The 27336-nt window shown below is 45.4% G+C and overlaps 1 protein-coding gene across 4 annotated transcripts in view; it reads left to right on the forward strand.

Moving 5' to 3' along the window:
• The first annotated feature begins 1636 nt into the window (after positions 1-1636).
• The window catches only part of LOC144791843 (uncharacterized), a 109850-nt gene continuing 84150 nt past the window's right edge, over positions 1637-27336 (forward strand). The window contains exons 1-2 of one of the 4 annotated variants that reach the window (XM_078666626.1): positions 1637-2839; positions 3737-3771. In XM_078666626.1, coding sequence (XP_078522752.1) covers positions 2800-2839; positions 3737-3771 — 75 coding nt within the window. In that variant the 5' untranslated portion in view covers positions 1637-2799. Of the gene's footprint in view, positions 2840-3736; positions 3772-4031; positions 4505-6406; positions 6549-19177; positions 19223-27336 lie in introns of those variants that run through there. The other 3 variants (XM_078666625.1, XM_078666629.1, XM_078666628.1) reach the window with 3 other exon arrangements.

Raw genomic sequence — 27336 nt, forward strand, 5'->3', positions numbered from 1 at the left:
GGGTTCCAAAGTAAAATTAGGAGAAAGGAACCTGGCCCTAACAGTATTCTGTCATGGCGTTCTTGTAGGTGGTCTGGTCTTCCGTGGTTTTGTTGTTCCGCCATCGTTTTTCGAGAAGTCTGCAGGTGCGTCTGGATTCTTGGAGGTCGTGGTGAACCAGGTAGCCTTCATGGGTCGATGAATTTCTGGTTTGCGGAGGGGGGCGAGCTTGTCTGCGCAGGTGGTGATCCACTGGTGCCGTTTTTTGGCTGCAGAGTTGGCGTCGGTCGATTCTCCTCTGTGACCTTGCTCTAGTTTCTTTGCGGTGGGCGTGGAGTGAGTTTGTGAGCAGTGGCATTGTTGAAAGAGAAGTGTATGCAGTGGTGGTACGGCTAGAGAGGCTGTGTGGTGTGGCTGAAGCAGATGTTGTTCCCTCCTGCGAAGATGGGGTCGAGGGTGTGTCCTGCCTTGTGGGTAGGGGTTGTGACAAGCTGTTTCAGTCCGATGTTGGCGAGGTTGTCCGGGAGGGCAGTGGAGTTGGGGGTCGCTGAGGTTGTTGAGGTGGAAGTTCAGGTCTCCGATGAGTATGTAGTCCATGGAGGCGATGGCGTGGGGCGTGATGGGGTAGGCGTCTGTAAACAAAGTTTGAGGTCCGGTTTGTCGGCGAGGGTCCAGCATAGCGTCGGTCTGGGGTTTGTCTGGATCTGGAAGTGGAGGTGTTCGTTGGTCGAAGGGGAGTCGCTGGTGCTGGAGGAGGAGAGTCGGAGGGAGCTCTTGGGTGTGATAGAGAGTCCGCCTCCTGAGCGGTTGGGGCAGTCCTTCCTCTGGATCTTGTGTCCGTTGGGGATGGCGGTGACTATGTGGGGGGGGTGAGAGAGGCGTTGGTCCAGGATTCCGTAAAGAAGGCGAAGTCTGGCGAGAAGGTGTCGAGGAGGTCCCAGCTCTCTATAGCATGTCTGTGCAGCGAGCGCACATTGAGGAGGATGCACTTCAGGACTTCGGTGGTACTGGCATATGGCGGCGGCCGTGGGGGGTGTGCAAGAGAGAGATTTGGAATACTGTAATAAAAAAAAATCAAGGATAATAAAGAAATACACTGGAGTGAGAGTCATCATTTTTTACATCAGAGGATGGTTTCTGGACTATGAACACCAGGGAGCGAGCTGTATACCCATTTAATACTTTATTGGTTGAGTTAGCCATGTGTGGGGCATCTAGTGAAGGCCCACGCACACAATCGCAGGCGTCTAACTCGAGGAACTCTTGAGCCCGGTCCTTTACAATTTAGAACTTATGAGCCACACAGCTCTTTGACACCGGGTGAGTAAGTATGAGATATATCCAAGAGAACTAAAAAGCGAAATCAGTAGGCGGAGACACTAACTCTATTAATGTGGAGATGGCAGTACCGCGTGGTCTCTTATATGGGTAAGTTACGTCCTTTCACGTGTCTGCGATGAAAGGAGGCCAGGCAACGTCCCCCCCTCACTTCCAATACACCGTTCCCCCTTGCAGGTGCAAGTTTGTCAACGCCCTTTTTGGAGACGTGCTTCGTGGTTGAGAGGGTGGCGTGCAGTTAAATAGTTCGGTGGCGTACAGTTAAAGAGTTCGATGGCGTGCAGTTAAAGAGTTCGATAGCTGGACTGAGGGTATCTGTACATTTACCTGCAGTATCCGCACCTCCATGCATCGATTCCCAGGGCTCTTGCTGGCTGTTGGGAGAGACACTCCCAGGCAGAGACGCTCTGCGCCCCTCCTCCTTCGATCGCATCCTACGCCCTCCTTTGCTGGGTAACCCCTACCGTGCAGGTGCATGCAGTGTTTCCTGCAGCTGGGGCTGCTGTGGGAGGGGCGCGAGTGTAACCTTCCTCCTTTGCCTGTGATTGGGGGGGATGCGGCTCAGACCTCCTCCAGGGGCAGGAGATGGTCGCGGCCTGACCCATCCCTGCCAGTGATGTCAGTGAGAGTTGCTGAGGTCCAGCCCCTTCGCCCCCCATGCACCCCCGTTTAATTTTTATTTGTGCAACACAATCTGGAGTTTGATGAAAAGGGAAATTAACAACAAGGGAAGGAGGAGGAGGAGCGAAAGAGGAGCAGCCCCGGGGACGAAGGACAGGGCCCGCCCCCTGGCAGAAGGATCACTCCTGGGAGCAACAGAGGAGTCCTCTGCCCCACCGACCACCTCCCAGGAACAACCGGGACGCCCCCTCTCGTTGGGGTAGGTGGGTGGATTCGTCGGGGGCGCAGAAGAGTCACCCCCAGGAAGCAGGTCTCCCGGAGCAGCAAGATCAAGTGATTCACTCCTTGGGGCAGGCGTGACAACCTCCTAGGGCAGGCCCCCACATCCAGCATTGCTTCTAGAGTAGAAAGATCGACTGGATCCCTTGCCCGGAGCTGCGGGATTACTTCTGGAGGAGCAGCGGCGGCGGCTTCATCCCCGGGGCGGGCGGCTTGCAGGGACCGCCCCTCGTTGAGGTGCAAGCCCCCCCTTCTCGGAAGGGCGATCAGCGTGCGCCATCGGCAGGATCGGTGGCTGCTCCCCCCACACCTTCACTTCTGGAGCAGCATCGGACCCCCCCGGGGCCCGGCCCAGGAGCAGGACAGAGTTACCTGCTCCCTCCCCGGAGCCATCCGCCGTGCGCCTTTAGCAGACCGGATCCAGCTCCGGGATCCCCCCGGGTCACTTCGTGCGCACCAGCACCGGCGCCCCGAGGCGGCCGAGGAGCAGAGTCACCTGCCCGGCAGCAGCGGATCGGCCCTCCCGGAGCAGGAGGTGGGGCCCCCGCAGGAGCAGCGGTGGATACCGGACCCCCCTCCGGGATGAGCGGCCCGAGGCGAGGGGCTGCGGACGTCTGCACAGGTGCGTACCCCGCGCTGCCCAAGTGCCCCCCAACTCCTCCTCCCCGCCCGGACACTTCCCTTCCCCACTCGGCAGAGCTCCCCCTCCTTCCCCCACGTCCGGGTCGGAGCGCTGGCACCCGCTCCACCCGGGTGCACCCGTGGGCACCCCTGCACCCGGGTTTACCCCCTGCCCGTGATCTGCCCTCTCCCCGGCCACCCTCCGCCTCACCCCGCCCTCATCTTGGATTTCTGCCCCCCCTTCCGCCGTTTCCTCTTTCGAGCTCCGCTGTCACCGACCGCCCCGAGCCTCCACCCTTCACCCCGAGGGGTGCTGTCTCCCCGAACTCTGCCGCCCCCACACCCCCGGATCGAGCTCGGCCTCGTGTTCTCCGAGCTCGGCTGCTCATCCCGAGCAGCTCCGGGCACCCGAACTCTGCAAGAACCCCACCCCCACCGACCGAGCCCGCCGCGTGTGCTCCGGGGTCTGCTGCTGACCGGGGGGGGGGCTCGGTTCATCCAAACTCTGCAACTCCAGCAGGGCTCCGAGCTCTGCCCCCCACCCGGAGGAGCACCGGCCGTCTGTACTCTGCCCCACCCCCCGCCTTGCCTCCGGTGACCGAGCTCCTGAGGAGCTCTGTGCCCCCCCGCGTCTGCGCGCTCCCTCACCAGACCCCAGCGGTGCCCATCAGCCCCTGCACCCATCCTCCCCGGCTGGTGTTCGAGCCCGGCCCCACCCCGAAGAAACTAACTGCTAACGGGGTCCCCCTCTCTCTTCAAGCTTTCCCACCCCCGTCATCTCGAAGCGTGCCCCCCTCTACTAATCACAACACCCCTTCTCGTCCCACACTCCTTCTATCCTGAGGGGCTTCGGTCCCTCTCACTCCCCGCCCTCTAATGTCTCTCTTTGCCCCTGCAGGTGTCTCCGGCCCTGGAGCTGCCCCCGGCCCTGAGGTAAGAGAGAGTTTGTTGGGGGGGGGGGGGGGGGTCCAAGGGTGGGGCCATGGGTGGTGGTGGCATCTGTCTGATGTAGACCGGGGCACTTGACCGGGGGTGGCTGCAGGGGATGTGCGCAGGGTTGTGGATGAATGGGTGTGAGAAGGGATGCACGGGTGTGAGGAGGGATGCACGGGTGTGAGGGGGGGGGGTGAGGGGGGATGCACGGGTGTGAGGGGGGATGCACGGGTGTGAGGAGGGATGCACCGTGCCCCAGCGGGGTGCCATGTGTTTGTTGCTGCATACGAAGCAGTGAGGCCCCCTCTTGCTCCCTGTGACGGTCATTCTCGTTTCTTGGTGGGGGCTGCACCCCTCCCCTGCTCTATCAGTCAAGGACACCCCTGTCTGCTGAGGGGCCGTTGGTGCCATGCTGCCTCTGAGGCGCTTTGTGCTCTGCCTGGAGAGGGCCAGGTCCTGCTCTCTGAAGGGTTGTTTGTCTTTCCCTGCTGGGGAGTTGACTCTGCCCCCTCCCTCCTCAGACTGTCCTCTCAGCGAGGGGCTGTCTCTCCTCCTGCTGTCTGTCAGGGTCTTCTCTTGGAGGGAGCTGCGTGTGCTCCCAGTGACAGTCAGTCTGTCCGTCCGTTGAGGGTCTCTTGGTGCCATGCTCCCTCGGAGAGGCCCAGCTGTTGTCCCTGTGAGGGGCCGTTTGACGTTTCCTTGGAGGGGGCGGCACGTGTCCCCCGCCCTGAGAGTGAGTGGTTTCAGTCAGAGGCTCTCTGTCCTGTGAGGGGCTCTGTGACCTCTTCCCCCCCCCCCCCCCGTGAGGGCCAGCTCTGGTGCTTTCTGTACAATTGTTGTCATTTTCTTGGCGGGGGCTGCGCCCCCCCCCCCCCCGTGTTTGTATTGCCCCAGACTGGGGCGGTTGGTGCTACGCAGTTGCCCCCCAGGCCCTTGCCTAGTCTGACGGGTGAGGGTGCCCGGGGGGGGGGGGGGGGGGGCTGCTCTCGCTCTCTTTGAACCGTTGTTTGCCTCGAGGTGGGGACCTGCCTCAGTCAGGGGCACCGGGGGTCCAGGGTGGGAGCTCTCCTGGAGGGGCAGTCCGGTGCCCTTCACGGGCCGGGTGCCACTCCCCGGGGAGGGCCGGGTCTGTTAGCTGTGTCTCTGAGGCGGTGTGTGTGTGTGTGTCTGAGGCGGTGTGTGTCTGCTCCAGTCAGGACCCCCTGGTGCCGGGCTCCGGGTGAGGGGTTTGTGCTTGGCCGGGTGGACTCCTCGCACTCTCGGTGAGGAGGAGCGACCCCCACCCCGGACAGTGCCCGCTCTCACTCTCCATGAAGGAATGTCCGTCATTTTCTGTGGAGAGATGCTTGCCCCCCCTCCAACAGAAGGAGTGCTCGTTTCAGTCTGTACAGTGCCCCCCGTGTGGGGCAGTGTGTACTACCCCCCTGTCGTGACGTCGGTGAGGGGAAGTGTGTCCTGCCTCCCTGCTTCACAGGCTGCTCGAGTCGTGATGTCTGTGAGGGGCAGGAGTGCGCCCTGCTCCTGGGGGGCTACTCGTGTCGAGCACGGGGGGGGTCAGTGTGTACTGTCCCCCTGTGGGGCGGGAGACTCGTGTCGAGCTGCGGGGGGGTCAATGTGGACTGCCCCCCGTGAGTCGGGCTGCTCGGGGAGGGGGCAGTGTGCCTGTCCCCCCTGGGGCGCCGGTTGCTCGCTCGCGCCTCTCCCGGGGCCTGTTTGCCGTTGGTGTGGAGCGCGGTGTCCCCGCCCTCGAGCCGCCGCTGTCGCCCTGTCAGCGAGGGGTCGCGTGGAGAGTCCGTTGCGCGCTCGGCGAGGCCGCGTGCTCCGGGGTGGGGTGGGGGGTGATCTCCGCGGGGCGCTCTCTGCGGGATGGGCCTCCCCCCCTCGAGGGGCTGTCAGCGGCCCCGGTGTCCCGGGGGGCTGGGAGTGTCCCCGACTCCTGCCTCCTCTCGTGTTCGCGGCTCTTGTGCGGGGGCGTCTTAACTTCCTCCTGTGAGGGCTCGGGCCGGAGGAGCGGAGCTCCGAAGAGCCCCCCCATACCAACTGCCTCCAGGGAGCCCCCCCCCCCTACCAACTGCCTCCGAGGACCCCCTTGAAGGGAGGGGGGGTGGCATGGTCGGGAGACACCGACGAACTGCGACTGAAAGGAACGGGGGCGAAGGGGGGCATAACTCCACACGCCGGGGTGGGGGTGGCTGGGCAGGGGGGGGCACACATCGCTCTAGAGGAGCGGGGGCTCTAGAACAGCGGGGGTGTAAGAGGGAGCAGTGTATGGGGCACCATGGTGGACGGGGATGAGCAGCAGTCAGATGGCAGCACCACGTTGGGGAGGATTGTGACAAAACCGGGTGGAGCCAAGAGCAGAAAGGCTGGCAGCCCGGGGGTGGCACAAGAGGGCTGTGAGAAACCAAGGAGGGCATGGAGAGGGCAGGCACCAGAGGGCGAGTAACTAGGGGAGTTGGCCAAGGAGGTACTACGAGATATTAGTGGGGTGGAAGAAACTAGATAGTGGAGCAAAGAGGGCTGGGAGAGACTAGTATGCGAGTCGAGGAGAACGCCGAGCCGAAAAAAACGTGGGCAAGAGGCAACAAAAAGGGCAGTGTGAAGGGAAGACAGCTGGGAGAAACCAGCCTAAGACAAGTGGACTGTTGAGGAAAGCTGTGGGAAAGAAGGGACAGGCACGACTGGGAGTAAAAGGTGTTGCTGCCTTGTGCAAAGATTAAAGAAAATGCAAAAAATAAGAAAATAGTTGTGCAGTGGGGCGGACCGTCAGAAACTAGGTTTGGACAAAAAAAAGTGTAATTACTGGGGCAAATTGGGGCTTGGGGGAGAAAAAGAGCAAGACTTGTCTAGCAAAATAGGATTAAATGGCTAAAATATAACCGTGGGTAATGCAGTAAGAGAAGCGAGTTGACGGCAATGCATTGGACTGTATGCAAAATATTTTTTATAATAAGGTATTGCAGTGAGCTGTAGGTAATGTCGTAGGTCGCAGAAGTGTTTGTGTATGCTGTATAAATCTCCGTTCTATTTTTCGGCGCATCGGCGATATAAATATTTAGAGCATTTTTTTATTTGTATTGTTTTGCTAAATGTATCCATAGTGGTAGACCTGTGTTTATTATTCGTTATTACACATTGTGTCTGAATCGTTATCACTTAAGACATCTGGGCCTAAAGAAACCACTGTGGCTCATGTCGTTGTCTGGGCATCAGCCCGCTTCATTTTGGCGTCTGGGATTCCATACAACTCCTTTGTGTGTTTTTTTTTTTTTATACAGTTGTGCACACTAATAAATAGGGGAAGGGAACATAAGCCAATCCTAGCACAACTCTGCTGGGAGTTAAATCCAGATCTCCCTCCGGTGTAAATGAGGATGCACCAAAAAACGGAATGTTCCAGGGGCAGATCTATTTACATCACAGGAACATGTGGAACACAGGAAGTACCATGAGAGGTCCACTGCTGCCTTTTGTGTTGAAATTGTTTATTAAGAAAAGTTTATATAAATCACAAATGCAGAGGAAAAAATGAAACATATCATAAATGAGGAAACAATTCATAAAATATAACAAAGGAGGCATAAAACAACAAATCCTCTAGAATTCATAGGGCAAAAATAGGGGTAAAAGAAAGAAAAGAGAAGAAAAAGAAGAAAAGAAAGGAAAAAAAGAAAGAAAAAGAAAGGCACTTAGTTCTGAAGCAAAGCACCAGCCCTGTTTTGTGACTAGAGGATTCCAGAAATGATACCAATATTCCAAAAACTCAAACCGAAGATATCATTCCCTACTCCATGGTGACTATCTCTGATAAAACCTTTTGTAAAACCGTATTGGATGTTTTTCGAGACAATGATGCCAAAACGCTTCTTTAATCTTTCATAGTTTCTATGGTTAACCTTTTTTCTACCAAAAGATCCATGCCTTTAACACTTGCTCCATATTGGGATCCAGTCATAGCTCTGGTATTGTTTACTTTGGCAGGGCCAACTGCACCGACTTGTCTCTGGAAGCTTAGAAAGAATGGCTTCTTCTGAGACGTTCAGAGCCACATAGACTATTGTTCGAGCGACCTCAGTTGCGCATTGACTACTACAACACTGACACCATCTTGCCATTTAGCACTGACGCCAGTCCCTTTAAAAAAAAAAAATAAGTCTTGAGAATTGAGTCTCAAAACTCAAAGATACAGTCCAATAGAAGAACTTAATGCCACTAAATTGGCTGACTTTGAAGGCCTTTTGGGCTTCGATTCAGAGGATGTTGTATTTGTTAGAGAAATGACAACAGCAAAGCTAATAATCAATTCGCATCATCACACAGACTTGCATTTGGATTATATTTTGACTTGCAAAAAGTAAGTGAGCTGGACACCTGGGATACTTTCCAAACCAGATGAGCTCTCATAACAAGGATCTGACATCTTTCATGGGTGCTATGTTTTTTGTCAGTCAAAAGCAATGTTTATTTAGACCTTAGTCTTTAAACTGCAATACCCAACAATATAAAACATTAAAACGGGGATAAATACGTATTCAATAACAAACAATAAAAACCTATTTGTCAATAAATTCTTATTCCTAAATGTGCTTTTTGATGGCCGTATTCAGTCTAGGGGCCACAATACTAAATGCAAAAACGTAATTACTCATTAATATTCTACCCATATGGCACCGGATTTTTTTTAGTTCATATTAGGTTAAAATGTATATAATAAATAATCATCATAAAATCACTAAAACCAAGTATAATTCTAAAAATATATTATACAATATTTTGCTAGGAGCTCTTTACAGACTTCATATACTTTCCGATTGCAATGGTAGTCTCGAGGTTAGGCATTTCTGTGAGTAAGTCAACCGCCTGATCACGAGACCTTTTTTCATATTTTACAAAAACAGGTGCCAGGTGCAATTTACACTGAGGTATAAGTGCAATACAGTCTAACAGTATGTGCAGCATATCACCCTTATTGCCCAGCAGGTATTTACAGTTCCCATCCGGGTGGAGGTTATTGACCTTCTCCCTCTGATTTGTCAGCCAGGGGTTAATGCCTATCCTAACTCTTAAAATTTCACATCACATTCAATCCACTTATTCGGAAGGGTGTCCAAGTAGGGGTACCAAGACTCGTGTAGCCAGGCTACAGTCATAAATTGAACCGATGGTTTCAAGCTCAAATAACCTTGATCGATTGTTCTAGACAGCTCAAGGCCTCGTGTCCTGAGATAATTCTTGGTGAACTCAGCCTGGAGTGACTGTTTGCAAAATCTCACCTTTACGTTCTCTGCAACCTTAATTAATAATTTTCTTTCTTATCTCCTTGGCCCATTTTAAATTGCTTGATTCAATCTCCTTCCTACACCAGAGGGAGACCTTCTGTACACCCCCCGCCCCCTGAGTCCTGTAGTCTCCACAGCCTTAGTAAATTTACTTGGGCCTGTACGCTCCACAAAGTTGTACCTAACTCTAATCTGATTGCCTGGACCATTGCTGAACTGGGAAGCGAAAGTAGGGCTTTCAGGCATTTTCCCTCCTCAAAGTCCCAACTATCTTTGCCACTAAGACAAAGTACTTCTGATCCATACAGGATTTGAGGAGGGATCATTGCATTAAACGTCTGTAGCACAGGTCTATGTGACATGTCACCTTATTCATGGTTACATTTTTTCAGCCCACACACTGAAATAAAAGCTTTTGCTTTCTGGGCTGTCAAATGAGTTTGCCACTTTGAGGAATTTTCAAACTAGACCCCGAGGTATCTATATTCTTTTACTTCTTCCAATTTTAAGGGGCCTAGATACCAGCTAAAACCTAAATCTCTTTTTCCAAACCATAAGATTAAGGTGCTATGTTACGTAAGCTACAACTCTGGCATAGTTCTACAAGGGTTCCTTTCCCACTGACTTGTGGCACACAATAACTAGGTTCAATGCACCTGCGCTGAATGTGAAAGACGTTATTTGCACCCCACAGATTCTCACCTAATACAGTGTTGAAGTGCAATCGTTGCTTTTGGGTTACTAACCATCTCCAAACCGGGATCTGGGGCACTGTGGTATCGGAAACAAACCTTTTTTGCTGTTTACAATATCACACGTACAAATTTCACTAAAAAGAATAGACACTTTTAACTAAAAGCATTTATTACAACAGGGTAAACCTGTTTCTGAGCACATCTAAAATAACCATGCAGGATATTCTAAAAACAGTATTAATGCATGCTGCGAACAACAAGAATAAAATGAAATTTTTAATATAGTATGGTTACCCACTGACATTGAGATTGAACCATCTCTTGGTAATCCAGTGGATTTATTATATTCAGAGTGCTAGGGAAAACAAGAAGGACCGGGCGGAAGTGATTCTCATCGACTTGGAGTCTTTAAGAAAAATCTAGTATTTGAGTGTGGAGGAACTGAATCTTTGTTCTTCGTTGAGTATGCAGCATCTTCTATGCAGCAGGGGAACAGTTCTCGACCCCCAACCCCATGAACTTTACTATTTACGGCCTGGGTATTGGAAGGATGAGTCTCCAGGTGTTTCACACTCCCTGTCAACTTAACAGGCATTCTCCTAGCAGCGAAGTAACTTTCCACAAAGTTGACCGCACAATAAGTAGTACTCTTAATGAGGCATATGGTTCATAATTAATTGGGCTATGGTCATAAAAGGTGGTGTGATCTAACAAAGTTACTATGCTGCTCTTGTGACATTCCTGTCTTGGTCTCTTACATACAATCAAGAGACAATGAAGAAGGACACTTTATGATAATTCTGTCTTAATGACCCTGGTTTGTTTAATTATAAACCTTTGCAGAATTACTACTAATGTGACTACACTGATGAAACAGTGTTTTAGTAATCACGAAACATGCGTTGGCATGTTTTGTGCGATTATGATCATGCTACGTGTGCTTGGATCGAACTAAATGACACATTAGATAATGAATCTAAATTCTATACACATTTTGAACAAACCTAACTAAGAATCAGTGAGATACGTTTACTAACTAACATGCAGTAAAACCGGAAAATATTGTGGTGCACCCATTTAGTCTTTAATACATCAGGAAGTTGAAAGCATGTACAGTTGGGCGTGAGTCAAAGAATGCTAATCAATAGAGGATGGGAGTGAAGAATGTAATGCAGTTTGTTTCAGTGCTGGCTTTGAAAGGGCTTAACATAGGCCTACTGAAAGGATGCATGGTGCCTTTTGTGGCAATTTAGAGCAATTCAGTTGTGCATCTAAGAGGGGAAAAACAGGATAGCAGCAGTTTCCGAATACTTTTGAGGACCCAAATCCAGAGTCTTATTTTAAACACAGTTTAATCTTTGGAAGTCATTGACTTGGATACATTTGACTTTTGCTGGACTTAAAATCGCTGAAGAGCATATCTGAAGCATTGCCCTAGTTTTTTTTCCATTCTTGCCATCACTGCTACAGCTAAACTTGTACCAATTTCAAGACATAGTCTTTTTTCGTACCCATTTCCCTCATTCTTTTTCCAGAGCAATTATATCTTACTCATTCTCTTCTTACTCGCACAACCTGTAAATCTTTATCGTCCATGTAGTCACTAATCTCTCCTTTCATGACTATCTCTGACTGGAAATGGCCTGTAAAGCATCAGTTCATAATTATATCCACACGGTTTCGATAGGGTATTTGCGTTTCACGTTTAGAAATACATTTATTTAGACTGTAGGTCTATAAACAGCATAAAAACATAGTATAATAAATAATTTAAAACATAAAAAACAATTTTTGCTAACACTTTAAAAAGGCGATTCGTACCTCCCTCCCACGGTTTACCAATTTCCTAAAAAAGCCCTCATAATATTCTCAATGATAAAAACTGTCTAAGCATATATCTTAAATCTGATGTTACAGCAACACAATTTGTTTAGAGCATGCCCCACTTTACCTACATTCTAATTTTTCTCCAACCATATTGAATTCCACCAGGGACCTTTTTATCGCCTTCATATATTTTGCCATGTCAAGGTTTGGCATGTCAGTAAGGACTTTAATTGCTAACAGGCGCTCAGTTATGTCATATTTTTAAAAAATGGGTCATAGATACAGTTTCCGCTGTGGCACACATTTTTGACAGTCCAATAAAATATGTAAGTTGTCACACTTCGTGCCTAATCCACAGCAACATTTACCATCAGATTGTACCATTACTGCTTTTCTATTTAGATGTGATACCCAATGGTTAACGCCTATTCTCCATCTGAGCACTTCAGCTCTAAGGCCGGGGTTATTTAGTGTATCGAAGTATGGGTACCACATTTCATTCTCCCAGCCATTCATCATATAATGAACTTATACTTTCTTCCTCGGGTACAACATATCATTTAGCCTGGATACTTCCTTTCCTGCTGTTCTAAGCTCCCGGTTCGTAGCTTCTACCAAGACTGTCGCCTTATCGAATTTCACCTTTAGATTATTACACGTTGTGCACAATTTCATTCTGACCTCCGTGGCCGAATTTAAGTCCCTATGCAAGGCCTCCTCCTTGCACCATTGTGATACTTTTGTGACTTCCTCAGATCCCAATCTTTTCGAGAATCATAAAAGGGCCACTTGCACCTGCACACTCCATAATGTCAATTCTAGTTCCAATCTCATCTCTTGAATCATAGAGGAGCCTAGTAATGACATTAACCACATCAATGCTACAGCAATTCTTCCTCTGTGCTGAGGATCTTTGAATCCCATTGTTCATGACGAGCTCAGCTCGTCATAAGCACACAAGCAGTGTACTGCATGACGAGCTGAGCTCGTCATGAGCATGGAAGGGGTTAATGGTTTTAAACATTTCTCTTCCTCAATGTCCCAACTAGTCTTCCCATTTAAACACAAGACTTCGGCACCATACTGCGCTTCTGGGGGTATCATTGCCTTATAAGCTTTCAATAATGGTCTGTGGGACATATCCCCATAAATCCGGTTACATTTTCTTAACCCACACCCTGATGTATGGGCTTTGGCGTTCTGGGTCACCAGATGGATGTCTTATTTTAAGGACTTTTCAAACCAGATAACGAGGTATCTATATTAATTCACAATTTCTAATTTGGTAGGGCCCAGATACCATTTAAAATTCTTCCCCCCCCCCCCCCCCCACATAGGATTTTAATTGTATCCATATCTACAGTTAGAAATTTAGCCACACAATATTCATTAAAAGCAGTTAACTTCCTTTGCAATCCCATCTCTGTCTGATCAAAGATTACCAAGTCATCGGCACACAGCAGGCAGAAAAGATGTTTCCCATTCATTTTAGGGCTGGCGCTTCTATTCACCTCCAAAGTGGCTGTGAGATCAGCCAGGTATATGGCGAAAAGTAGGGGGGCTAGTACACATCCCTGCCTTAGACCATTCTTAATTAATATTTTCGGTGTCAAGGTCCCTGCTGTATCCTTGATGACTTGCGCCCAGTTATGTTTGTGTAGCTCCTGAATGATTACCAAGAGTCCCTCTGGGATATCCTATTTCCTTATGGTCTCCCAAAGGCATCTCCTATCTACTAGATCAAATGCCATGTGGAAGTCAACAAAGCAGCAGCATAGCTTCCCCCTGCTTTTCCATAGACTTCCGCGCCACTGCCCAGAGTGCAAAACAGTGATCGATCGTGGAGTGCCCCTTCTTGAAGCCCCCTTGTTCCGCTGGCACGATCGACCACTGTTCCACCCAATCTTTCAGACTGCTCAGAATTATTTTGGCAAATACTTTTTCCCCAACATCCAGTAAACTAACCAGTCTAGTTTTTTGGGGCTTTCATGTGGATAGGTCTGATTACTGCACCTCTCCACTTTTCAGGGATCTGACCTGACTCCAATATAGCCAAAAACATACAGGAAAGAAATTCTGCCCACCAATCTTGCTGGGATTTTATGATAATTGCTGGTAGATTATCTGGTCCTGCGGCACGGGTTAAGTTTAAGCTTCTTATGATATCATTCACCTTTTTCTGTAGTAAAAGGGGTTTTAAATCTACCACAGCCTCCCTCCAGGGACAATTATGCCCACCTGCCACTTTAGCCTCTGTTCCGTATAACTTCCCTAGGTACTCTTCCCATGCAGATTCCTCCACTACACAGGGCTTTTCCCCGTTAGCCTGTCCTGATGCTACCATTATCAGGTTCCAGAAAATATGCAGGTTTTTAGATTGAACAATTTCCAACAGATTTACCCAGCATTTCTCTTTATAGGCCCTTTTCAAAATTTTAACTAGCATTTTATATTCCTTCCTCACTTTACTTAGATTTTTGTGTCCTACTGGATCATATTTTTCCCTTAGACTTCTTTCTTCTCTTCTTAATAATCTTTTCTTGATCATACTCTCCGTTAAACTAGCTTGGTTGTCTGCCTTCCGTTGGTTGCCTGGCATTTAGGCCCTGGTTCTTACTTTTTAGTTCTACTTTAAGGCACTGCGCCATTTCTTTTAGCATTCCCCCAAACCATGCCACTTTCTTGGTCCTAGCGTCTTCCAAACCTACTTCCTGTTGAATGCTGGCTAGCTTTTCAGTATATTCCTGTTAATCTTGTCCGCTGTTTAGGGTACTCAACATGTTGAGGTAGAACTTTCTCTGGAGCTGAGTGGCCCCCTGACTAGTTCGCATTGCAGGATATTATGGTCGCAACCTTCGCAGGAAGTTATCTCAAATCCTTTGAGGTCGAAGTTCCAATCGTGAATAAATACATAGTCAATCGGGCAAAGTTGGGAGCCTATCCTGAAGGTCTGCTTTGCGGGGCAGTCTGTTTCCCATTTACCATTTATGCAGAACAACCCTTTTAGCCCCAAGTATTTGCCCAGCTTCATCTCTTGTTTAGAGATCGTACACTTTGGAAAGAGCGCTGGGGATATATTGTTTGAGCTCAAGAGATCTTTAAACCATGGGTCATATCTAGTGTACTTGCATCTTTGGCAGTCAGTACGTTAAAAAATGGTGTGTGGTCATTTGTCAATTAAATGTTGATCCCAAGCCCAAAAGTAGTGGACTGCACAAACACATTTAGTTTTAAAGCCTGTGGAGTGCAGGATTTTCATTTTCACTACTACCAGGGCTTTGACATAATGTGATACACAGCTCCATTCATTCCACTTGCATCCAGTTATTGTAGTTTTCTTATTCTCAAAGGGTTGAAAGTCTGTAATAACGGAACATTGCACATATCCTCTTTTGCGCCCTTGAAAACAACCTCACGCTCTGTCTGAATATGTTAAACTCCTCTCTTGAATTTCAAAAGCTTTATTCGACAGTATGTCATAAAAGCACGCACACTACATATGTCACAAAACAGAATAAATAGTACATAACCATACACAAGATAAAAAGTTATTAAATTCCAATGATTACTGTCGATAAAAATCAAGTTAAAATACATATAAGATCCAATAAAAATTATTCATAATAAAGGAACAACATTAATAGCATCATTTATCGTACTAACAAGCAGCGGGTGGCAGTAAAGAACGTGTATGGATAATCCAGACCCACCTTAAAAATTTGGCTACAGCAACAACTATGCAAGAGGTACAGTCTGACTCTAATATCCTTAAGGCTTCTATGTGCCGCCGGGTGCCCAGGTTTGAGCAAGTGGGTTTCAGCCATTTACGTCGTGGAACAACATAAAGGGGGCATACAAAGAAAAGGTGGGCTGTTGTCTAAACCATGTCTAAAAACTTATGACATTTGTCATCAGGTGGATGCGCCATTTATAAGTAAAAGCTTTAACTGGAAGTGATCCTACCCTAAACTGAAAAAACAGTTTACGATCTAGTGGGCTCTCGATAATATCCCAATAAGCTTCACAAAAAGGCTGTGATTTATAGTTTAGAAAACAGCCCGTTAAGTTAGTGCTCATGCAAGCTCTATGGGATGAAGTCAGAGCCGTTTCCCAGTATATGTCTTTCAATTGATCTTTTGAGGGGAAGGTTTGATGTGTCCGGTTCATCCCATAAAGGGGTTAGATCTAGCTTTATCAAAAGCTTCCTGAGCTCTTTGAGCCAGTGTATTTTGTGGAAACGATCTACCGAGATCACATCCTTCAGGGCCTGGACATAGTGTGTGAGTTATGGGGTGGTCCAGATTTGCCTCCAGTACAAAAGTGGGCGTAACCTCGCTATGTCTACAACATTTTTCCTGCCTAAGTCAAGCACAGGCGGAACGGTCGGGGTGCTTTGGGAACACTGACTAAACTTCGTAAAGTTTTATTCTCTACTTTTGCTAATTGACTCAGGTTGGTTAGACCCCATAGCTCTGATCCATACAGGGTAGCACTTAACACTTTCATGTTGTATATCTCCAAAGCTGGCGTGATTGGCTTTGTTAGAGAGGATTTGTGTTTAGACAATAGGGCACCTGCAAGCTGGTGAAATTTTAAAGTGGCCATTCCGTGTGACGTTTCCAATGCATGTTACTCTGGAGTAGAATACCTAGGTAGGTGAAAGCCTCCACCTGCTCTAGGGGTGTGTTGTTCAGAAAAATTCTACCTTTAAAAGATTTATGCTGATTAAGGGACATGAACTTGGTTTTTGTTGTATTAATCTCAAGTCCAAGCAGTTGGCAAAAGTCCCCGAAGGCGTTAACAGCCTTCTGTAGCCCACTCGGAGTCCGTGAGATTATCAGCGTGTCGTCCGAGAACATGAGAACAGGAACGTGAACCCCAGCTATTACTACATAAAAATAATTTTCAGCTTGTAAAGTTGAAAAGAATACACAGCAAGACCGGTCACCAAAGCATTTATTTATTTCTTGAGGGACCTGAAATCTCACCTCAAAGCGTTTGGGTGTTGAAAACGTTGGAAGCACGTGGGTGAACACATAGATTTGAAAATATTGTACTATCAAGAAAATAGCAATCTTCAAATTTTTCGTGACGTGTATCGGAACAGTGAGGTCTTTTTGGGTGCATTTGGTGGATAACTTATTAAGTAATGCTGCGTATGATAGACATGACTTTTATCCAGTTGTGCCACCAGTTTGGTGTTGTCAGTATTTCTGGCTAAACATTGGTTTGGATTCACACCCAATTCAAAAATGTTCTCCCATGCCAAGTCTGCACCTTGCAGAGTGCCTATTGTACACACTAAACGATATATAGAATTCCTTCCTTAGCCCAGGTTCCCCCTGTTCACCAGACTTTCTTGGCGGTTAGCCATAACAAGGACATTATACATTGAATTGTGTTTGTGATAGCACATTGCTTGCATCTAATTATAGTTGCAAGATTCAAAATGCATCACACCAAGTGATTTCTAAAGATTACCTACCAGTTGCATTTTACCTGCACTTTTCAGGGCAGCGTTTCTGTTTTGGAGCGATTATCTGCCAGGCCACGATATCAGTATTGCCGGCAGCTTTAGCCGGAGAGTAAAATTCATAAGCCTACCACTGTTCTTCCTTCCCGCGTATACAACTAATAAACCTTTCAGCATGATGTGCAAGTCTAACCTTATTGTAAAGCTCAACAAATAACTAACCTCAGTTGAGTGCTGAGTTGCACATGGAGACTTTTATATTTCAAATGTGTATTTTATTGCAAAACAAACATTTGTAATTCAGGTTGTATCTGCTATTGGCCAATGTGAATACATTGTCTGGTCCTGAAGGACTTTAATTATATCCTGGTATTATGGAATTCCACCTATTTTAGTTGTGCTGATATAGGGGTGAGCGTCCACTGTGAGCTTACTTTTATTGTTTTACTACAAGTTGGGGAAAACTTTAGAAATAAGAGATGAATTTTTTTTAACTGTAATGTGATATTGCATTATGACGGCCTTCTTTTATGTAAATGATCAATTTTTATTTGATCGAATTAAATAAAAAATAATAATAATAAAGATGAATACTAATCAGACATGTTCCTAGTTGTACTTGTTCATACATTGGGGGCAAAACCTTCAAAAAACCAAGCGAGAGTGTTAATTTGAACTAATACTGCAGCAGTTTAATTCTCTTTCATCCCAACTCTAACAAATATTCAAATTACCTTTGCACTGATCTTATCTCGATATATTTAATGACAGGTTTAAGATGAGTCTTTCATGCAACTAGTTCAAATGGGCAAACAAAACAATTAATGAGCTAAATCATATTGGCGGCTTTTTTTGCACCGGCATAGGGAGTTGCTTGCCAAAAGATTTAAGTAATAATGATTCTTATACACCCAGAGACCAAACCGTAACAGGTTACTCTGCAGTCTGCGATTTAGGCCATACAACAACTAATCCGCTATTCCAGGTGAAGTTTCTATAGAGTATTAAGTCAGGGTCTTTTTTGAAGCTGTAATAGATCAATCTGCCACAAATTATCTCATAATGTCCAAACTTAGTGATTCTTGTTCACACAAACTGGGATAATTTCAGTTATTTTCTTGAGTCAAAATCACTGCATGATTTTGTGACAGTGATGTAATCTTTTTTATTACCATTTCCCGACAGTTAGTTCCATAGCAATTAATTTCAACGATCAGATGCTATGTTCTATCAGCATTTTTTTTAAGAGGCTAAGAATTTCGGATTGCCTATTTTGATCTTATTTTGCAAAGACATTAGTCTCAGTTCAAGTTGGATAGACTCTTATGTCCACGTTGGATGGCAACAATAAAACCTGTTGCCAGGCCCATTCCTCAATTCTTTTTAAATCATATACACTTTCTGAGAGAAGTCCTGGCAAACCATACAGTAAAACGGAGACTGCCTTAGCTGCAAATACCCCGAGCAATGTGGTTATAGATAATTCATAACAAAATCAATAAAAATTTAGTAGAGGGAGTATGGCATCCTTTGCTTTGAATTTTACTTGTCCATGATGGCTAGTAAAGGTTAAGCTATTCTGGAAAACGCCCAAAGATATTTATAATTGTTAAACTACTCAAGCCTTAGTCATAGAAAGTTAAACGGAGTCTGTTTCTGCCTAGTAGTATCACGTTTGGTATATTTGTGTTGTTTGCTAATCTGGTTCTTGTGCAATAATTATCTAATGCATTTAGTTGATGTTGTAAACAGATTGGTGTTTGAACTAAAAGGTTGTCAATTCTTCAGGAGGTCGTTAGTGCTTTGGGAAGCCCATGTTCAGGTGTTACAAGAATAGATCATGCTCAAAAGAAATGGGGAGAGAAAGAATTTTCATAATTAAGTGTTACAGGCTAGAGCCATCTAGTGTTGGAAAGAGATCGGGTAATTGGGAGTAGCTAGTGTAAAGAACATTTGCTTGTCTTCATGAAGTTGATAGGTCAAACTGAATGGGGAAATACTAGCACTGAGAAGGCGGGGTAGAGTGGGAAAACTGAGTGCTAGGTGTTGCTACGGGGGATGGTAAAATGTAGAGTGGGCAATTTTGGAAAATTGAAGGAGCACTGGAAACAGTATGAAGAGAATAACCCAAGTTACATAGTTCAGGAATGACGAGGGATGAAAAAGTGTCATGGAAGGTAAGTAACCTAAGGGACTTGAGGTAGAGGTCCTTCATGGAATATATGGCATGAAAATGGATAACATTTCTAAGATGAAGCAAGAATACTACAGCGAATTTAAAATTCTTTGCTTCCGCCAAGCTAGCCTCCTTTTGTTTTGCTGTTTTAAGAACCGTGCACAAGATTCTCCCGCTCCACCCCTCTGGTCTGTAAACTTTGGTAGTTCCAGTAACTAATCTGAGCAGGCTGGATAATGGAAATTCTCTATTTGTAAGACACCTCAGACTCCTTTATTAAACATCTGTCTAGAATACAAAGTGGTGCAGCCCGGCTGCCGCTATCACTTCCTCGCCGCTCATCGGCTACCTTTACCATGGTAATGGCCCGTGTACATGCAAGCTAAGTTTCGGTGCTGTATTCCAGCTCACCACCTCTGTTCATCGGTAGCCCATCTTTTGTTTCAGCAGAAATTTACATCCGCTTGGGCTGGGGGAAGAACCTTGTGTACAGGCTACTTTTATGTGTAACAGTCTTCCTCTTTCCTTATGTTCTATTGCTGACCTGTTCCAATTGAGAAAGACTTTGAAAACGTGGCTGTACAGCCTCTAATTTGCCCCAGTCTGCAATTTTTTGACTGTTCCTTTCTGGTAGCCAGGACAGCCCTTGGAGGTAATTGCTGCACTTTACAAATTGCCAATCAATTGCGTAGTTGGAAGGTACAGGTATTGAACTGAACAGGTAGGGAATTACCTGTGTCTCAGAGGTTTGCTGTTGTTATTGTAGATTGTTTTTCCAAATGATTGTCTGTTGAATTTCTGAAGGATATCACCGCTGATACTACCATCAAACATTTAAAATCTTTATTTTTTTTGGAAGGTTTTCCTAATGTCATCATTACTGATAATGGCACGCAGTTAGTTTCACATAATATGCGAACCTTCTTGGCTGATTGTGTTGTTTCCCATCACAGAACTTCTCTCTATAATCCTCAAGGGAATGGTTTGTGTGAGCGCTTAAATAGATTGGTGAAAGGTACTATTCAGATGGCTCTTTCCAATGGCTCTTCTGTTTGTGCTCTTGTACGTGAAATGGTCTATGCCTGCTGTACTACTCTTCATGGTACTCAGCTCAAGTCTCCCTTTGAGCTCATGAGGGGTAGGGTCCCAAGCACTAAGCTAATTCCTTCTTGGCTTAAAGATATGGTTCTTCAGTCTGATCTGACAAAGAATGCTCTTGAGTCTGTTCCTGCTTCTAGCCCCTCTACTAGGGGTTCGGTTGGGCATTTGCCGAAGGTTGTCTCTAGCAAGCTTTCTAATGGTGACCTTGTTAAAGTGAAGTCTGGTAGAGTTTCTGGTGGTTTGTCGAAATTTCGTGGTCCCTTTACTGTAAGGATGGTTTATCCCCATTATGTTGTTCTTTCCAATGGGGAGAAGTGGAACTTGAGGAGGGTGGCTCTTTATCAGAAGGCTTGTTCTGTTTCTGGTTCTCTGCCCCCTCGTTCTGTTTCCGTCCAGAATCAGCGTGCTTATGGGAATGATTGTTCTGGTTACATGTTTATTTCTCCCCATGTTCCTACCACACCTAATTTTGTGCAAATTTTAGGGAGAAGTGATGGTGGGAGTGATGCTCCTGACTCTCAGCTCAGCGGTGGAGTCTCTAATCAATCTGTTCCTTTTCCTTGTCCTGGTTCCTCTCTGACCATTTCCAGGTCTCAAAGATGTCGTAGACCACCCTTGTATCTAAATGATTACTGTTGTGATTAGTTTAATGTTCAATGAGATGAGGTGTGTTCCTTTCATCGCCTTAACATATTGTTTTAGCTTATTTCTGTTTTATGTTTTATTTCTTTGTTTTGTTTTCCATTTCTTGGTTCTTATTTTGTTTTGTTTTCAACGAGAGAAGATGTGTTGTATATTATTCCTACCTTTGTTTCCATGCTTTTCCTTTGCTTTGTATTATGTCACATATTCCAGAATGTAGGTGGCTCTGACTCTTCCTGAGGTTCTAGGTTGAGACAGTTTGTGCCTGGCCAGCTTGTGTTGAAGATGCCTGGTGTTTCTTTACTGCAATAAACCTGCTCTTATACACAGGAAGTCTCCGAGTAATCTACAACACCCTCAAGGCTAAAACAAGCATTAGACTCAACATTAGACGGGACAGCAAGTCTAGACAAGCAATCTGCCTGAAAATTCTTCCAACCTGGAATGAGATATGTCAATATGATATTCTTGAAGCTTGGAAGCTAGCCTCGCCAACCTTGGAGAACTACAGGCTGCACCACCAGGGGAAAGAATTCGGATAAGGGGTTTATGATCAGTCTTTAGGTTAAACCGCGTACCCCACAAATAAGGACGAAAATGGTGAGCACCCCAAGCAGCCGCCAAGGCCTCCTTCTCAATGACAGAATAATTCTGTTCACATTGAGAGAGTGCGCGATGCAAATGCAATAGGTCTCTCGCCATGCCTATGTGTTTGTAAAAGAACAGCGCCGAGCCCACTTGCACTCGCATCAACCAACAAAGTGGAGACTTTGTTAGTATCGAAAGGTGCAAGGACCTTTGCGCTACAAATAGCTTCTTTGATGTTGTTAAAACACATTTCAAGTTCGGGCCCCCAAATAAATTTACAACCTTTTTTTAACAAAGCTCTCAAAGATAAGGTCTTTTTTGAAAATTTCTCCACAAATTTCGAATAATATTCAATCAATCCCATGAATGAATGTAATTGGTCCTTATCACCAGGACAAGGGGCAGAACGTATTGCTTCAAGGAGATCTCTCTTTGGTTTAACCCCGTTAGCCGAAATTTCATGGCCCAAGTATTCAATGTCTTGAACAAGGAAGGAAGGAGCACTTCTCCCTACGCAAGGTAAGACCAGTGTCCCAAATCCTATGTAAAACATTCTTAAGGACATGATTGTGATCGGCCACCGAATCTCCAAAAATCAAAATGTCATCCTGAAAGAACACTACATTTTTTAACCCCTTAAAGATTTCACTAACTAACCGTTGAAACACACTCGCTGCCGATATCAAACCAAAGGGAAGGCGAGTGAATTGAAAGATTCCCTCCGGAGTGATACAGGCAGTGAGGTGCTTTGAGGACTCGTGAAGCCTTACCTGATGGTAAGCACTCTTCAGGTCAAGCTTAGAAAAATATTTCGCTCCCTGAAGAGTGGACACCATCTCAGAGATATTAGGTAAGGGAAATGTGTCGGCGACAACACACTTATTCAATGCCCTGAGGTCAACACAGAACCTTAATTTTCCATCAGCTTTTTTAGAAATGACCACAGGAGAAACCCATGCTGATGCCTCCGTTGGTTCTATCACTCCAGATTGAAGCATTTCCTCAATTAGGAGTTTCACATCATCACGAATTGAAATGGGAACCCTTCTCACAGGATGCTGCACAGGTAAGCTATTCTTTTTAAGTCTAATGAGGTGGGAGTAACCTCTCAGTTCACCAAGCTCATCTTTAAACACAGAGCTAAATTCGTTTAGGATACTTTCAATAGAATCATCTTCCACAACCATAATTTTTGCTCTAGGGTTGATAACAATGTAAAGATCGTATTGATGTACCCAACCAAGGATGGGAGGACCATCAATAGAGACTTACACCTTACCAAATGTAGATCTCTTCTCAAAGACAATTTCAGACTCCAAGAATTTCGATCTTTTGACCGTTAAAACCCTTAGGAGAAATGTCACTCTCTTTCAAGCTTAACCCTTCCCAGAAAGTGTCAAAGATAGATTTAGGTATGATAGTATGACGCGACCCTGTGTCCACCATCAATGACACTTCATGAGAGTCAATCTTGAAAACAGCCTGTTCTGTCTTGGATCCTCACCAACCACACCGACCTCATCGACCACCAAAAGTCTTTCAGCTTCGGTTACAGTGTCCGATTCGTAGTCATCCACAGTAGCCACTCTTTGTTTAAACTTAGCCTTACACATTTTAGAGAAATGTCCAATTCTACCGCACTTCAGGCACTCCTTGTTGGCAGCGAAGCAAAATCTTGCGTCAGAGGAATGACTATTGCTTCCACATCTATTGCAAAATGTATTCGTAGTGAAACTTTTTTTTTTTTACTGGGAATCTGGGTTTATTTTTAACCACAGCAATATTATCGTCACCGCAATGCTCACGCTCTGCCGAACTTTTCCTATCAGAGACAACAGAGACTTCTTGTTGAGGGCACGATTTATGAGAATCTAGAACCTTCATGCATTTGCTAGACTCTTCAATGACCTTCGCTAAATCAATGGCATCCTTTAATGAAGGCTTCTTCGCCGCCCATAGTCTCTCCTGAATCTTTTTATTTGAGCATTGAACAATTAGTTGATCTCTTATAAGTTCGTCGTTCATAGCACCGAACTTACATTTAATAGACAATTCTCTGAGTCGAGCCACAAAGTCATCTATGGACTCTGAGTCCTTTTGACGCTGAGTATAAAATTTATAACGGTTCATAACTAGATTCTCCTCCTTTGAGAATCTGACCTCAAGCCTTGCAACAGCCTCTTTAAATTCATCGGGTATTTCCTGACCATTAGCTCTCAAGACTATCGGTAAAAATCTGAAAACTCTCTGTCCTTCTTTGCCAAGAGTGCTCAAAAGAATAGCCTTTTTCCTCTGCGGAAAACTCTTGTCCATCTAATGCCTCGAGATAATTGTCGAACATTATATACCAATCATCCCAAGGTATCTCTGGAATGCCAGGTTCGGGCAGGAATTGCGGTGGTAATGTAACCACAATTTGTTGTGCCATGTTTAGAAATGTCAATTGAAAACAAAGGGACAAGAAAACAGATGGAAAAACGAAAATGAAAAAGGCATCCACAAAAGGATGGATGTTAAGAGATGAACATACCTCAAGACTGTTTTAAATAGGAGATTAAATCATGGAAGATGTTGTCTTCTTGAAGTGTAATGAAACGAACTTTTGTCACAAAAACTGCCACAGGGAGAGAGGCTGTAAATCGTCTGGCGTGTTATCACACTCAAAATGGCCGCCACTGCAATTTTGTCGAAAACGAGGCTTGGAACAAGCTTGAAATAGTAGAACTGAGAGCTAAAATGGCCGCCACAAAAGGAAAACGAAAATGAGGCTTGGAGCGCATGCAAATGAGGCTTGGAACGCATGCAACGCTAGTGTGATTAAGCATCCATCATTGCGGTGATTTCCAAAGTGGAGAGGATGACGTAGGAGCTTGTGTAGAAGCCTAGCAACAACAGTCGTTGCTGATGCTCTCGCGATACGCTCGCGCTGAGGCAAAAGTACTCACAATTTCGCCGGAAAATGACTTCTTTTGGCAGAGTTCAAAGTACTCGCAGGAACACAAAAGAAGGCGAAAATCGCACACAATGGGTTCTTTAGAAGATCCTAAGCTGCAACACAGGCTCACACCAGAACGATATCCTGATAACGAAAACGTCTTGGAATCGCCGGAAGTCACCGGGAGTATCACTGACCAGCTGTAAACGTCGCCAAAATTGTTGTAGATTACTCTGAGACTTCCTGTGTATAAGTGCAGGTTTATTGCAGTAAAGAAACAGCAGGCATCTTCAACACAAGCTGGCCAGGCACAAACTGTCTCAACCTAGAACCTCAGGAAGAGTCAGAGCCACCTACATTCTGGAATATGTGACATAAGACAAAGCAAAGGAAAAGCATGGAAACAAAGGTAGGAATAATATACAACAGGAACCACAGATTTAATACATTGAGGACGAAAGGCACTTGAGTTTGGCTCAGCATTGTTTTCTTATTTTTTGTTTCCTACGGTCCTTATCACCTTAAGATGTTTACTGTGAAATCTTGAATACCAGGGTCATACCAGACTGTATCTGAATTTATTCTTTCGGATATCTCTGATGGACAGTCACACACGTTTTTCCCAACAGCCTGCTCAGCTGTAATTGTTGTAAATAAGTATGGAACAACTTATTTATGTTAGAAGCTGTAATTTAATAGAGCACAAACAGCAGTCTACCAAACGCTTGCTGGCCAGGCACAAACTGACTCGAGTCGGATTCCATATCAGTCAGAGCCACCTAAATTCTAGAATACAGGCAAAGAGCATAGGAAATGAAGATCATAGAGTTGGGAGAAATAAGTAATACATTTACAACACATCTTTCCTCATCAATACAGAAAAGAAAACACAAGATTAATAAAAAAAACAAAGTTATTAAGCAGAAATCAGCAAGTTAATCACAACAATAATCATTCAAGTACAAAGGTGGTCTACGGTACCTTGAATGTCTGACATCCCCGGGATTGGTCACGGAACCAGAAATTGAAGGATTGGAAGTAGTGTTAGAAGAACTACTACATTGCGAGTCAGTAGCATCACCACCACCATTACACTGCCTTTGTACTGGAAATGAATGAGAAACAGTAGAATCTTCAGTTGAAGCAAACATATAACCACTATTCTCACCATTGATAACCTTATTCCCAAAAGACACAGTCTCTCTATTTATTTATTTATTTTTTTATACAAAGCTACTCTCCTCAAATTCCATTTTTCACCATTCGTTAGAGTAAGATAATGAGGAAAAACATTGTTTACAGTGAAAGGACCTCTAAATTTTGACAAACCTTTAGTGAATCTACCTGGTCTCACCTTCACTAAGTCACCCTCTTCAATTTTTGAAGAATAAGACTGTGGACTGGTAATACTATCACAATGCACATCATCAAACAAACAAACTTTTCAGCCAAGAGGGTGTTAGTTTAGTACTGGGAACTCTGCCATGCATGATTTCAAAAGGAGATTTGTTTTTTGAACCATGAGTGGAAGTACGATATGCATAAACCATTTCTTTTACTAAATCATTAACTGGAACACCTTGAGTGATGGCCATTTGAATAGTGCCTTTCACAAGTCTGTTCAAGCGCTCACACAAGCCATTTCCCTGCGGGTTATAGAGAGAGGTTCTATGGTGTTTAATGCCAAAGTTATTTTAAAAAAAACACATGGAATGAGAAACCAACTGTGTCCCATTGTCAGTGACAATAACACTAGGAGAACCTTCTTGTTGGAACAAGGACTTTAAATGTCTAATAGTTGTTTCTGTTGTAATGTCTCTTAAAAATTCAACTGAAAGCCATTTGCTAAAAACATCAATAGAGACTATGGCAAATCGCTGAGACAAAGGTAACTCCTCCATGGGGCCAATGAAATCAAAACATAAAGTATGCCAAGGTAAGTCAGGATGAAGCAGTTTCCCCACATTTGATCCAACAGCAACTTTCAACCTTTTCTCGCTCTCCTTACAATATGTACATGCCTCAACCCAAGAAGAAACTTGAGAGTCCAAACCAGGCCACCAGAAGTTGACCCTTAATCTTTGATGCGTTAACGTCTGTCCCAAATGGCCCTCATGTGCCAAGGCTACTAACCTAGATCTCAGAGTAGAGGGCGGAATAAATTTCTCTCCACGCATCAAAACATTGTCTTTATATAAAGAAAGTTCATCAATGACCTTTAAAAATGGTCTCACACTAACGCTAACACAACTTTCACGCCTGGGACCAACTCTTAATAACTCAACAACCTCTCTTAAGACACTGTCCTTTGACATGGCATTCATCCAATCATCCTTTGAAAAAGACCCTTCACCCAAATGAAGAATGTCATCAATCCAAGCAATGTTGCCGTCAAAATTCTCTAAACAAAAATCTGTATTATTAGTTTCCTGAGTGTCAACAGAAAGCCTTGACAAACAGTCTGCCTGGAAATTTCTCCATCCTTGTAAATGCGATATCTCAAAATGATACTCCTGCAATTTCGCAGCTAATCTAGCAAGCCAAGGAGAACCACAAGTGGCATCACCAGGTGAGAAAATACGGACAAGTGGTTTGTGATCAGTCTTTAAATTGAATAGAGCACCCCAAAGATAAGTACGGAAATATTGCGTACCCCATGCCGCTGCTAAGGCCTCTTTTTCGATGACCGAATAGTTTCTTTCAGAAGCTGACAAGGTGCGTGAGGCAAAGGCAATGGGACGATCACCCTCCTTGTGCTTCTGAAGAAGCACAGCACCGATGCCAGAGGCACTAGCATCAACCAACAGTGTCGAAATTTTCTTAGTATCAAAAGGTGCGAGAATATTTGC

Source organism: Lissotriton helveticus, chromosome 11, assembly GCF_964261635.1.
Source record: "Lissotriton helveticus chromosome 11, aLisHel1.1, whole genome shotgun sequence".
NCBI lineage: Eukaryota > Metazoa > Chordata > Amphibia > Caudata > Salamandridae > Lissotriton > Lissotriton helveticus.